Here is a 14,688-nt window from a genome sequence, read left to right as displayed (position 1 = left end):
CCCTCCTCTGTAGGGCCAGATTCTGTGCTTACCAGTTCTTGGTGGCGTGGAGCCAGCCTCAGGTATGGAATTTGGCCTGGCTTCGTGGGCTCAGAGGCCTAAGCAAGACCTGAGAGAATGTCACACCTCAGGGAAGGCTGCATGGAACCCGCGTAGCCCTCCCAGTTCTCCTGCTGCCCAGAGACGGGCTGTGACTCTGCCCATGTCAGCTCTATGGGATAATGTCAGGGCACTGAACATTGCTGTGCTTCTCTGAGGTCCGTGGGAGGGCACCATCCCCTACCTGGCTGCCCCACGGTTGCAGTAACTCCTGCAGTGACAGAGGGTCCAGAACCCACAGAGGTGCTCAGATACCACAGGAATGATTGTGGTGTAAGAACGTAGTTGGACAGAGGGCTGCTCAGAGAGCTCACGTGTCCGGCTCGATGCTTTGTAGTGATGGCGGGAGACCAGAGCCCTCTGACCCTCTTCTGCACCTGGCCCAGCGTTCCGCAGCATCAGCTGACTTGGTGCAGAACTCGTTTATACGGTGGCAAAGGACTATATTCCCTTTGTGGCCATGTAAAAATGGTCCTGATTTGACTCTTAATAAGGAGATGCAGCCTGCAGACCCTGCAAGCTCCATCTGGATCCTAATGAATGAGAACAGCTCCAGGAGCAGAAGAGTGACCAGTCGTGTAGGAGTTTGACTCATGGTTTTATTATAGGGAAACCAACCTCAAAGTGAAGCAGGCACTGACGGTCACTGCGGAGCTGGGAGAGAACCTTCAGAAACTGACTGATTTCAACGGTGAGTGCGCAGAAAAAAGGAAGGTCCCAAAGCATTTCCCCTAAGGCCTGAATTCCACCCGAAGTCGGAATTCTTCTCTCCAAGCTGCACTGCAGGCCTCTGGTGTCCACTCTGCCCAGCGCTCCCCGGGATAGCAGCGGCACGCAGTGCAGATCAGATCTTGTAATGCCATTGACTGCAGTGGGTGGGCAGTCACGTGGTGAGACGCATTAAGCCTGTCACTTAGTGTCTGTCTAGGCTTGTTGAGACCCCATCAAATCCTCCATGTAAGGCTCCTGCAAACCGCCCCCTGGGAAACACAACAGGTAGTCACTGCATTGAATTCACCGACAGGGCTTGATTCTGATCTCAGAGCAGTTTTACACTGATGTAAATCCATTGACTTTAGAGCAGTTACACTTCATTTACACCAGTGTTAGCAGCAGAACCAGCCCATCTGCACGTGGGGGGGATTATTTGGATTTCTCAGTTTAGAGCTTTGCACTTTTGTCCTTTCACTGTTTTCTCAACAGCACCAAAAAGATGAATCTGAAAATGTTTTGCTGTCACGGCCTGGCAGCTAACACGCTGAAAGCAGGTGTGCTGTGAAACGTGTCCCTGCCACATCACATGTTCCATGGTCCCTTATGTGAAATGAACGCGAGGGCCTGTGCCTGGTGGACAGGTGTCCATGTCACAGAAATCACGCTCGGCCCTATTTCCTCCCCTAGCCACAGCATAATGGGCCACGGACAAAAGACTAGACTTATTTTTTTCTAACCTCCTAGAGCTACAGTTCAGGCAAGGGCCTGCATGGCCGACTTCTCTGACTTGGTTTTCTCTAACCTAAACACTTGGCAACATGCACAACCCCCCCCCAACCCAACCCTACAGAAGCAAACCATTCCATTCTGCACACAGGTCTCCTGCTGGGAGAGGACAGGACAGAGACCATGTGACAGATGCTAGTCACATCGCTCAAAGCCCAGCTAGAAGGTGCTCAGAACCCGAATGGAATGGCGCAGAGCAGTGGTGTAGTTCAGCTTATAATGCTGCTCCCCCTGTTCTCCAGGGATTTTCCTTGAGCACCAGATTCATAGGAAATAAAAGCTAAATGACTGAAATGAGTCAATGACTCCACTGTCATATCCACGATAAATGGCGGAATGGTGATCAGCTGGTCCATATTTCAAAGATCTCGGAATGTCTCTAAGCTGTGCAATCTAAAGGGGCTGCTAGACACCACTCTTTCTGCAGTGCGATCTTGGTCCGATTTCTCAGTTGTGCGACACCTTATCACTGGATTTCTCTCAAGTGAGGCCTGTGGCTCTGGGCTTTCATATTTCCAGAGCTCTTGTAGACTTTTATTGCCGCACTGGGAAACCCCCTGTAAATGATGGTCCTTCCCTGAGTGAAGGGTTCAAACCCTTATTTTACTGAAGAGGCCCTGGCGTGTAGCAATGTGGAAACCAAAATCTTCCTTTTAAGATAGAGAACTCCTTTCTCAGACAGTTTGTCTAACGAGGATCAAAACAATTGCTTTTTCTAAATGAGCATAACTTGACTCAGAACAAGACAAGCAATGGTCTCAAGTTGCAGTGGGGGAGGTCTAGGCTGGATATTAGGAAACACTATTTCACTAGGAGGGTGGTGAAGCACTGGAATGGGTTCCCTAGGGAGGTGGTGGAATCTCCTTCCTTAGAGGTTTTTAAGGTCAGGCTTGACAAAGCCCTGGCTGGGATGATTTAGTTGGGTTTGGTCCTGCTTTGAGCAGGGGGTTGGACTAGACACCTCCTGAGGTCCCTTCCAACCCTGAGATTCTATGATTCCATGATTCTATGACTCAACAAATGTTTCAAAATCTTTTACAAAGTTAAAATTATTCCCTTATCTTATGATTATTTTTTACAAAATCTCTAGTTTTGTTTTAAATAAAAGGGGCCCTATTTGTGATATCTAACGTGAAAATAAAATATTTCCTGTTGTGATTAATATTTGGAAAAGAACTGGGAAGAGTGCCTGGGATTAGACCCAACCTAACATTTCTGTAGCTAACCTCTGTACAAGTATTAAATATTTTATGGAGCTCTTCATGCAAGGGCTTCATGGGGCAGGAAGAGAGGAGAAGGTTGGATGGCTAATTCACAAAGGCAGTGAAGCAAAATGCTTAACCCAGAGCATGGTGTTTGTTGGTACTGTGCCGGGTCAGGTACGGGGGATTTTTCCAAGATGAACTTTATTTATTGTTAGACTTGGGGAAGTGGGAGACATGAGAGGAAACAATAATCAGGTATCAGTTAGCTGCCACTGGCCAGGTCCAGGCTTCATGGGGTTTAAACCTTTTGGATGAAATGGATTCAGCGGGTGTCCAATGACTTCCCACCAGTAATTGTACTCAATGCAGGATCACTGGGTGAGATATTATGGCCTCTCTTGTACGGGTCAGGTGAGATGATCACTAAGGTCTCTTCTGCCTTACAAGCTGTACATCTGTAAGTACCAACACAGCATAGTTACTGGAGATCACCCTAACACCGTCCTGGTTTTAACACAAGATGTTAGTCAGGGTGTTCTTGATGCTGCAGCCTCAGCTCTAGAATTCACTTCCCTTGTTGGTTAACCTGTAAAGCCTCTCGCTTCTCCCAGGCTCTTCCTGGGTAGAGAGCAGTGGGGAGAAGGTTGTAGTGGGAGGGAGCTGGTTGCCCGAGTATTAGGGATGTAGAGATGTGTGTGGTTTTTCAGAGATTAAGGTTAGAAGGAACCATTTTGATCATCTAGTCAGACCTCCTCCATAGCACAGACCATTGCACTGCCCTGAATTAATTCCTGTTTCAAGTCCAATAGCTGTGGTTGAAATAAAGCAGATCTTCTAGAAAAACATCCTATCTTGATTTAAAAATTGCCCGTGATGGGGAATCCACCATGATCCTTGGTGTTGTTCCTATAGTTAATGACCATCTCTATTAAAAATGTGTGCCTTATTTCCAGTCTGAATGTATCTAGCTTCCACTTCCAGCAATGGGATCTCGTTAGACCTTTGTCTCCTAGATTAAAGAGCCTGTTCTCAAATATTTATTTCCCACGTAGGTACTTACAGAATGGGATCAAGTCACGTTAACTTTCTCTTTCCTAAGCTAAATAGATTGAGCTCTTGGAGTCTGGCAGTAGCTGGCATGTTTTCTAATCCTTTAGTCAATCTCTTGGCTCCTTTCTGGACCCTGGGTCTAACTGTTGATTTGAATAATAGTTTTTATACTAATTGCAGCTGGGCCTTAGAGTAGTGGGTGAGCACATTTTATAAGGAGAGATAATTATAGACTATGGAGCAGAATCCACTCCTCTGGCCATCGGGAATTTGGTGGGTTGGCGGCATGGCCAGTGACAAGCATGTCTTCCTTCGGGTTCCGAAGAAATTCAGGGGATGGAACAGAAGAGACTAAAATAGAGTGGACTGAAAAGGGACACTTGGCTATTATTATGGCCACGCATGCAGCCATCAGACATTAATTTCCCAGTTGTGCTTATTAGAGTCTGAGAGAAAACTGAATAGGTAAATGTACCAGGCCGACAGCGTTAGCGGGAACCCTGACTCTGCTAGCGCATGAGGGTGCTGCTGGTAAAAGGCAACCAGAGGTTTTGAATCACAGTGTCAAGTGGCTCATTCCCCTGCCCAGATGCAAGGGAGGCAGGGCTGGCTCCCTTGCTTGAGAGAGAAAGGGGGATTGAGAGTGTGGGCTGAGCAGTCCTTGGGAGGGAACTCTGGGAATAACTAAGCTTGCAGAGAGGACTTCAGCAGGATTTTGTGTGGTGTTTGAAATCATACCCCGCGAAAGGGGGCTAAGTTCTGACCTGCTACAACTTGAGGGGACGGTGTTTAGGGCAGGGTGAGGAAACCATGAACTCACAGGAGTCAAGTTCTTAAAATAGCTCTTCTCCCCCTTATGGAGGGTCCTCTGCAACCCTGCTAGAGCGTCAGGAATTGTTACACACATGCACTTTCTCTGAAAACTCCCCATCTTCTAGCCCATATTATGGCCATGGTTCTTTGGGCTACAAAGTCCTCGATAAAGCGCTCCCACCTGCGCACAGCGCTCCCAGCCTCTGCTGCATGCGAAGATACCTGTCTCTAAGGCCTGGTTAAGCAGCAGTCACTCTGCTGCTTTGGGGGCGGGCGAGGAGAAGGCTTATATTGAAGCATGCTTATTCCTTTGCACCCAGCAATTCTTCCTGCCTTTTCACAGATGCTCTCCTTGCTTACCTTATGAGCCCTTTCCTGCTTCATTTCTTTGGGTGCCAGTATGTAGTCACTCTGTCAGTGGGGCATCCCAAGTGGTGCAGACTGCATCAGTCCAGTGTTGTAATGGGCAGAGTTACGATACCTCTAAAGAAACCCGATCAGGTATGTTCACTGTTTGCACTATCATCTCCTCTGTTGTCCCTAGTCTGTTCCATCAGTGATGGCTGCTCTTGTGACGTAGGTTGGAAGTCCAGCCTAGTGTGGGCCTTCAACTCACTAGCAAGGCTGCTGCAGGAGGCAGTGGTGCAGCCCATGCTTGCCAGGTCAGGGTTGTCTTCTGTGTGAGATTCTGCTCAACACTGTTGTCTGCATGTATGTGTGTTCTCAGCATGTAGCTGTTCCACTGCCCTCCAGTACACTCTGCTGCTTGCAGCTTATTCTCAGGCTGCTTTGGGATTATTTCATGCTGTGAAGTGTCCATCAGGTCATCTGTCCATCAGTATTTGTTGAAGGCCTCTACCAATGCTGTTCTGGGAGCTGGAGCAGGCCAGTTTGTGGCTGAGGGGTTGGCAAGGAGAAGGGCATCTCCGTTGGGTTCTGCCAGGTGAGAGAGGGCTGGTGGAACTTATCAGCTAGGGACGTGACATGGCCTCAAAGGGCAGGGCACCATCCTGTGTTCAATGGCAAAGGAAAAACCTAAATATGAAAGTAATTCAATGCAGACGATTGGATTGCCGTGGGGAGGCCGGGTAGGAGCAGTGCTTGCAGTGTCCAGCAGAATGTGATACGGGTGGACAGCCAAGGTCCTGACCTGGTCACTGTGCAGGGCACAGCTGAGGACGTTGTGTGTGCTGCCCAGCGGGGGGCTAGTCCCAGGAAGGTTTTCATTGTCTGATCTCTATTTACAGGTGAAGTCAAATGTGAGGCACCGAATAACAAACTGGATAAGTTCACCGGGACTCTTATTCTCCGTGGGGAGAAATTTGCCCTGGACAATGAGAAGATGCTGCTGAGGGGCTGCACCATTAGGAACACAGAATGGTGCTTTGGGCTTGTTATTTATGCTGGTAGGTGGAATACGCAGAGGTGCAGAGTGAAAAAACTGTAACGGGGGTGGGGGGGGGGGGGATGTAATTCCCAGTGGGCAGAGCAGAGCCACTTTTGTCCCCTTTGGAAGCTTGGTTTCCACTGGGTACAAGAACACAAGTGGGACGTTGAACCTTCCTCTTAGCCCCAAGCTAGGAACGCCCCAAACTCAGCACGAGCGGGATTTTAACTGGGAGTTTTCTAGACCAGGCCGCAAGAGAGAGGAATAGTGAACCCTAGGATGGGTTCTTTGACATAAAGAGCAGCTTCTCTTCCCCTGGAGCTGGGATCAGCAAATAACATGGGCGAAAATCTCAGCCCATCCACCTGGGCAAAGAGTCCTCAAATACTGACCCTGTTTGAGGGCACAGAGAGCTAGGGGAACTCAATCACTTTATCTCTCCAAGCATGTACTGAGCAGGTCCCAGCTCCAAGCCAGCCTGACTAGCTTAGAGAAACACAATGCTCCAGGTTACACCCTTGTATCAGAGTGTCAGAATTGCCTCCTGTATTAGTGTGTGTGTGGGGGGGCGGGAAATCCACATTGTTATAGGGGTGAGATTTGGATTATTTCTGTAGCACTGGTGCACAATGCGGGTCGTTGCTGACATAGTATCCACTATTCTCCATAAAATAAATTAAACCCACAAGGGAAAGAGCAGGGAGCTGGAGTCAGGAGTTCTGGTGTCTGTTTCTGACTCTCTCTATGACTTCGGGCAAGTCACATTACTGCTTTGTGCCTCAGTTTCTCCATCTGTAACACAGGGATACCAATGTGACCCTGCCTCACAGGAGGGTTGTGAGGGTTAATGTATGTTTGTAAAGTGCTTTGGCGTCTCGAAGGGAAGCAGCTCTAGAATTGAGCCGTGTTCTTAAAAATCATGGCTGTGTTTGATCTACTAGGGCCAGACACCAAATTAATGCAGAACTGTGGGAAAACAGCCTTTAAACGGACCAGCATTGATCGGCTAATGAATGTCCTCGTGTTAGTGGTAAGTCTGATTAATTTGTCTTCACTCCTTCAGCCATGTTCATCATTTCAGAGTGCTCCACCCTCTTTCCTGACAAATGAGGGGACATCAAAAGGGACTAATGAGAACAGGAAGAATGCTAGAAAAGTACATTAGCATATGGATTTCTGCAGCCCCTTTCAGACCTCCCATCCTGCAGAACTGGGCCATTAAAGTGATAGCGTCCAGGACCTCTCTTCATGGCTTTTTATTTGCTGTGCTCTTTTTCTCCATTGTTGGTGATATCCACTTAGAAGCCTGCGAGTAACATTTTCCCAAATATCTTTGGTGGTTTTCCATTTAAATAAACACTGATTTTTTCCTTGATATCTGCAGTAATGTCTGTCTGCACAGCATTCGATAATTACATGGTGCTCTCTGCTGGCGCTCCTGCATTAGAGGAAAATACTGCATGCTCATTCATAACCAGAGACTGGGGGTTTTTAGCAAGTGGTAAATTTAAAAGCACTAAACAGATATTTACACTCCAGCAGGACAGTCTCTGACTCTCCGCTAATTAAAATGCTGCGGATCGAATTTGTGATTGAAACTGCTTGACAATTGTAACAAACTGCAGCTGCTCACACATGGATGCCACAGTCCTCAGCAGGGATCAGTCCTGGGGATTCCGTCCCAGGGCCTCTGCCTGGAGCTTAAAGCATGGCTCCTTTCAGCGGCCGCTGCGGGCTAGCAGCCTGTCCTAGCGGCTGGGCACTGCCCCTACGGGGAGATGTGCTCACACACACTAGCCAGTGCCTTAGCCAATGTTGCTTGAAGAACAGCTCAGGAGCATGCTCAGGGAAAAGAGAATTTAGCTCAGCCCAGATATTTAGCTTCTAATAGCAGCTTCTGTTCATGCGTTTCAGAGCATGGAGACTGTCAGGAGTTTAATGTTACGAGACTGAAATCATAACAAACAAACCAAGATAAGACTGGCTCCCATCAAGCCGGTGCAACACCCACAAAAGTGAACCCTTGTATGTCCGTTAAATCAGCTCCGGCCGCAGGGGGATGTGACCGCGCCAGTGCACATTAACCTTCACACATCATGGCAGTACTCTGACTGGCCAGCCGCTTATTTGGCATTTGAAGTTCAGTTTAAACCCGCCAGCCAGACCAGCTCTGGCGTTATGTGACACACCTTTGCCAACAATTTTCTCCTTTATAAAATAAAGTTTGACAGTGCAGCAAACACTGGCTCCATCGCAAACACAGGGGAGCAGATCGCTCGCGGGTGGAGCTCCACCAACTACAGTAGTGTTACCCTGGTTTGCACCAGCTGAGAACCTGGCCCAGCACCTGGAGGTCATTTTCCTTCTCAGCTTTTTGTTCCTCAGAGCCTACAGGGCTCAGGACATGGAGGGGTCTGTGAGCCTGGCCCTTGGCCAGGGGGACTCTTCACAGATATTCGGATCCCAGTGATTCTCACACAGTGCCCCCTCTCCGGCTGGGGGTGGTTTTCCCCTCTTGTCATGGAGCTGTGGCTGCCACAGGAATTCTGTGAGATGCCTGGAACCTGTAGGGAGCTGGGTGCTTGCACTGCCATGAGTGAGGATCTGCTCAACTCCTGCTTGTGCAGTTTGGTCTCAAGCACCGTGCGGGAGTCTGCCCCCAGGGAGTCGGGAGTGATGGTGGCCGATGAGGGTCACGTTTCTGTGCGTTGCAGTGTCTCTTGGCCGCCTTTGACACAGGAGATCCGCACGTCTTGTTGAATCTGTTGGATACTCACAGTGCCTTGTAACTACCTCAGTATCTGAATGCCTTTGCCCTTCTGTTTTCCACAGACTCATTTCGTTTCAGTAGGGCAGCGTCTAGGGATCAGGCTGCCTCTGGCTTCCAAGGGCTCCATTCTGGAACCTGTTCTTCTGGGCTTCTTTCTTGCTGTTCAGCAGGGTCCAATCCTTACTCAGTCCTTACTTCAGTGAGCAGAAGAGTTGTGATTAATTCGGATACAGTAGATCCTGCAGCGTGCTTGGTACTGTACAGACGCAGGGCAGCTTTGTCTGCAGTCTGAGAAAACAGAAACTAAAGGAAGCACAAGGGGAGACATGCAACGTTCCAGCCAAAGGACCAGGACAATGACAGGCCCCCAGCCTGGTAGTTCCAGGTCTGGTCAGCTGTTTCGGAAGTGTGAATGTGCTGCTTTCCACGGGTCACGCGGCAGGCGTAGGGCGTTGGGGGTTTCACACCGGGTAGCATTTGGGAGGCTGTTCCAGGCATGGCAGAAGGTGCAGAGCCGTGTGGGGGAGAACGGGAGGAAAGGAGGATCAAGGCTGCGTCGTTGGCAGAGTGGGGCTGGGGACGCAGAAAGAGGCAGGGGCAGGGGCGATACTGCCCTTGGCAGCGAGAAGCAGTGAAGCGGGAGGTCAGTGTGCCAGGCAGCAGGATGACAGGACTCATTCTGCAGGGACTGGAGTGACTCTGGGCGGAGTTTCATAAAGACCTAAGAGTAGGAGCTGCCATTAGAGGAGAGGGGAGCTGACAGCGTGTGGATTAGTAGCTGGGGGGAGGGGGCAGAAGCAGCAGGATTTGGCCATGGCCTGGATGCGAGGGGAGAAGGGAGGAGTCAAAGATGACCCCAGAATTGGGGGGGGCGAGCAGTGGCAGGAATGGAGGAGTTATCGGGGTAATGGAGAAAGGGGGGAGGTCGGGAGGAGAGAGTTCGTTCCTGGGCTGTGGTGAGTTAGCGGTGGCAGCAGGCCGCCTGAGACGCAGGGTCAGAGGGACTGTGGGAGAAGCGCTGGGTGCGGTGAGAGAACCCATGCCAGCTGGGGATGTCTCCTCCTCCCGACGTTAGATGGAAAAGAGGAGAGGGGCCAGGACAGAGCACCTGGGGACCCCCACAGGAAGGGGGGGGGAAGGTGGTGTTGATGACAGATACTGAGGAGCTCAGGATCTGGCCCTTGCTCAGAGTTAACCACCCATCTCCCAGAATTTACGTGTGTCACACATACAGAGCTTTCTTTCCATGTTCAGATCCACTCAACTCTCTGCTCCACTTTAGGGTTACTGCAGACAAGCGTAGTTTAGCTCCTTGCTTTTTTGGAGAACTGAGCAAGTTGCAGCTGAATGCATCTCCTCTGTTTGTCTTCTCCATGGCTGAGGGGGCCAGGTGTCTGCTGGTCTTAGGCATTTGTGGGACACTGAATACTTGGGTACCTAAGTACTGCTCGGTCCTTCCCACACCTGCTCTCAGATAGTTTTGCTCCAGTAATCAGGTCCTTCGTGCTCGGAAGGGACTGTGGTCAGGGCCTCCGTTCTCACAGGATGATCAGAAAGGTGAACGAGCAGGATTGTGACCAGAGGCAGTGTGTTGCACTGCTGACGTACTGAGCCAAAAGACTGCAAAAAGCCATCGTTTCCTAAATAAAAACAGAGCTAAAAATATTTCACTTCAGGTGAAATGAAGCTTGCACAATGTAAACACAGGAAAAGCTCGTTTGTGCTTAATTGTCTGTAACTCTCCCAGTGACAAATTAATTTTTAAACAGCCTTGAAACGCTGTCCAGTTTACATGCAGTTCTTGCCTCTCAAGTAGGTCAGGCAGAAATAACCCTCTCTCCAGGCTGACCCCTCTGCCTTTTTCCATGTTTAGAAAGGTTGCTTCTGTGGGAATCTGCGGCAGGCTGTCTGTTTGAAATCGGGCCAAGAGCGAGACATCACTCCCTAGCGAGCTCAGAAAGAAGTTAATGTTCTGCGGCTAGGACAGACCGTCCCGCAGAAGGAAGTACTTCTGCTGCAAGGCCCGTGTTTGTGCCGCAGAGGGGAGGCGGTGCTTAGCAGACTCAGGAAGGGGACACTTTCTGATAATAGAGCTGTCACTGCTGGCTGCCCAGGCCTTCTCTCTTTGCTTCAAACATGGGTGCAGAACCCACGGAGCCAGCTGGAGGGCACGGTCTGACATTAAATGTTAGCCCATGGAAATCAGCTTGGGCCCGCTCCTGCAAGGCATCAGTTCTCTTTCCCCGAGGTCGGTGGGAAGCACTGCTCTAGGGAGCACGTGTTTGCTGGCCGGGCCTGTATTTGCACACTTCCTAGTTTCCATGTGCTGCAGCAGTAACCACAGCATGCCATACAGCGTTGTTCACACTGGTTAGTGGTGACAAAGACTACAGCATTATTCCCCTCTTTCCATCCCGCCAAGCAGGAAAAAACCTTAGCACTGATCTTCTGCTAACAGCTCACTCCCCTCAAAGAAAACTGAGCACTGTTGTTATTTGTATTCCTGTAGCATCTCAGAGCCCTAGTCAGGGACCAGGACCCCCCTGTGCTAGGTGCTGTACAACCAGAGCAAAACGATGGAGCTTTCAATCTAAGTATAAGACAACAGGTGGATAGAGACAGACCAAGGGAGGCCAAGTAAATAAGCATGTTAGTGACCCCTTGCCTAAGCATGTGTATTGCGCACACACATCTAAAGTGCAGAGGATGTGGACATTGGTGACAATCGTGTTAGAGGCAAAGTAGCACTTGTACCCCTGTCAGATGGGTGCTCCTGTAATATTAGGAAGTTTAGCTGCTTTCTGCCGCTTAGCACTTGTAATACTTCCACAACGTGTATTAATGAGTCACCCGTGTTTCCCATGATGAACTGCAGTACATCAAAGATAATCCCAGGTGCTCTGCAGTGTTCAGTCTCTGTGGGGCTGTATCAGGAGGTGTGAAGGGCACTGAGAGAAAAGATAAATAATCTGGAGAAAGGGGTAAACAGGGAGGTGGCAAAGTTTGCAGATGATACTAAACTACTCAAGATAGTTAAGTCCCAGGCAGACTGTGAAGAGCTACAAAAGGATCTCACAAAACTGGGTGACGGGGCAACAAAATGGCAGATGAAATTCCATGTTGATAAATGCAAAGTGATGCACATTGGAAACATAATCCCAGCTATACATACAAAATGATGGGGTCTAAATTAGCTGTTACCACTCAAGAAAGATCTTGGAGTCCTTGTGGATAGTTCTCTGAAAACATCCACTCAGTGTGCAGCAGCGTCAAAAAAGCGAACAGAATGTTGGGCATCATTAAGAAAGGGAGAGATAATAAGACAGAAAATATCATATTGCCTCTATATAAATCCATGGTACACCCACATCTTGAATACTGCGTGCAGATGTGGTTGCCCCATCTCAAAAAAGATAGATTAGAAGTGGAAAAGGTTCAGAAAAGGGCAACAAAAATTATCAGGGGTATGGAACAGCTTCCGTATGAGGAGATATTAATAAGACTGGGACTTTTCAGCTTGGAAAAGAGATGACTAAGGGGGGATGTGATAGAGGTCTATAAAATCATGACTGGTGTGGAGAAATAAATAAGGAAATGGTATTTGATCATCATCAACACAAGAACTAGGGGTCACCAAATGAAATGAATAGACAGCAGGTTTAAAACAAACAAAAGGACGTATTTCTTCACACAACTCACAGTCAACCTGTGGAACTCTTTGCTAGTGGATGTTGTGAAGGACAAGACTATAACAGGATTCAAAAAAGAACTAGATAAGTTCATGGAGGACAGGTCCATCAATAGCTATTAGCCAGGCTGGGCAGGGATGGTGTCCCTAGCCTCTGTTTGCCAGAAGCTGGGAATGGGCATCAGGGGATGGATCACTTGATGATTCCCTGTTCTGTTCATTCCCTCTGGGACACCTGACACTGGCCCCTGTGGGAAGACAGGATGCTGGGCTAGATGGACCTTTGGTCTGGCCCTATATGGCCGTTCTTATGAGCTTCTTTGGATCAGGCATCCTGGAGGTTCTCTAACTAGGTTCTTATATGGTGCCCATCCCCATAGTATTAGAGCCCCTCTCAGCACCCCTCTGAGACAGGGAAGTGTTCTTTCCAATTCACAGATGGTGTAATTTAGGCATAGAGGGATTAAGTGACTTTCCTCTGGGCAACCAGGAAGTCTATGACTGAGCTGGGAAATAAATGGTCAGTCCTGCATTGACCAGGAGTTAGATCAGGTAACCTAATACCAGCAGGTCTTTCCCCGCTGTGTCTCTGACTCATACTGTACCACGTAATCAGGGCACTGCCCATACACACTGAACACAAGACACTTTGTTTTCTGAAATGCAAATCTTCTTGTTGCAGATATTTGCGTTTTTAGCTCTGATGTGTTTCATCCTGGCCATTGGGAACGGCATCTGGGAACACGACAAGGGCTATTACTTCCAAGTCTACCTGCCCTGGGCAACTGGCGTAAACTCAGCTGCCTACTCTGGGTTCCTCATGTTCTGGTCTTACGTCATTATTCTGAACACCGTGGTACCGATCTCGCTCTACGTCAGGTATGTGACTGCCCTCGGTGTTACAGAGCCTGCTTGAAAGGGTTTTTTAATATTCACCTTCGCAGAGAGCCGTGCTTTCCCATTCTACGAGTGCATTACAGAGCTGAGCTCTCAGCAAAATCAACTCTGCATATGGCTGCCATCTAGGGAGGATACTTGATGGCCACGGGGTCCCACAATGGGTCTGTATTAATTAGTGCCCTCTGTAAGAGCACGGACTTCACCACGCATTCCTCTGTGCTTGAGTCAAGCCCTGTCCTCCTCTCCCCAAAACCACCATGTTAGTTCTTTGAGACTGAAATGGCTTCATTAGAATAACTCTTAAACCACAGAGATGTCCCGTGGGTGGGTGGGATTCTGCTGCAGCCCTGCATGGAGGATGGTGCAGAGCTGGCTGCCCCAGAGATTGTCTCTCTCGGAGTTCCACCGTCTGCAGTGTGCAAGTTATGCAAACCTGGAGCAAAGACCATTGTGATTAAGCAGGGATCCCAGACATCTAAGTGTGTCCTTCCAGAAGAGCCCCAACCTAGGATGGGCTTGTGCTTAGAAGACAGGAATAGGCATCAGAAGTCCTGGGTTCTGTGCCCAGCTCTGCTGCTGATGACCGGGTGTGCCACATTTTCACTGTCTGAAAGCGGAGCTAGGAATAATATGTATTTCACAGCAGTGGCTTCAAAGCATAAGTAATGAGCTTGTTACCACTGGTATTCCAACAGCACTTCGAGGACTCTGGGGAATCCATTGTGCTAGGCACGGTGCAAACAGAGTAAATGAGAGTCGCTGCCCCGGAGAGCTTACACCATAAAAGCCCAAACATAGCTGGTGAATGGGTGGGCCAGACGCATATGTGAAGCAATTTGAGATCCTCAGATAGGAGCTGCTAGAGTGAGACAAAGGAGAGGGGTTCATTTATTACCGTTTACATCTCACTTTTCAGAGTTTTGCGATTTATTACAGTGGGACCAGGATTTGCTTCTCAGTATTTAGCATAACATTCCTAGAGGTGGTGTGGGGAGGGATTATGCTGTCAAGCCACTAAGCACAGGGCTGAATTACGGCTGCTGATTTTTCAGTAAGGCGGTTAGGGAGGGTGAATGATGGCACTTGGGATTAGGAGGTTGGAAGTTACATTCTGGAGTGTGTTTAGAGCATGCACAGAATTCATTCTTTTCCTGTCCAGTAGTTCACGCTGACAGTGAAATGGAAATTCAAGTTGCTTACGTACGAATAAATCTCTCTGATTACATTAAATCACACAAGAGCTCACTTGCTCTGAAGGTCAGATTGCCTTGTTCAA

At 48.8% G+C, this 14,688-nt stretch overlaps 1 protein-coding gene across 4 annotated transcripts in view; it reads left to right on the top strand.

Moving 5' to 3' along the window:
- LOC123372626 (phospholipid-transporting ATPase ID-like) overlaps positions 1-14,688 on the top strand; it is a 119,972-nt gene that overhangs the window by 62,145 nt on the left and 43,139 nt on the right. For 3 of the 4 annotated variants that reach the window (XM_045020859.1, XM_045020858.1, XM_045020862.1), the window contains 4 exons: positions 708-790; positions 5,915-6,073; positions 6,996-7,084; positions 13,195-13,391. In XM_045020859.1, the coding sequence (XP_044876794.1) occupies positions 708-790; positions 5,915-6,073; positions 6,996-7,084; positions 13,195-13,391 (528 nt within the window). Of the gene's footprint in view, positions 1-707; positions 791-5,041; positions 5,169-5,914; positions 6,074-6,995; positions 7,085-13,194; positions 13,392-14,688 lie in introns of those variants that run through there. The other variant, XM_045020861.1, reaches the window with a different exon arrangement.

The sequence above is a fragment of the Mauremys mutica genome, chromosome 6 (assembly GCF_020497125.1).
Source record: "Mauremys mutica isolate MM-2020 ecotype Southern chromosome 6, ASM2049712v1, whole genome shotgun sequence".
In the NCBI taxonomy this organism is placed as follows: domain Eukaryota; kingdom Metazoa; phylum Chordata; order Testudines; family Geoemydidae; genus Mauremys; species Mauremys mutica.
This window is presented reverse-complemented; position numbering and strand designations above follow the sequence as displayed.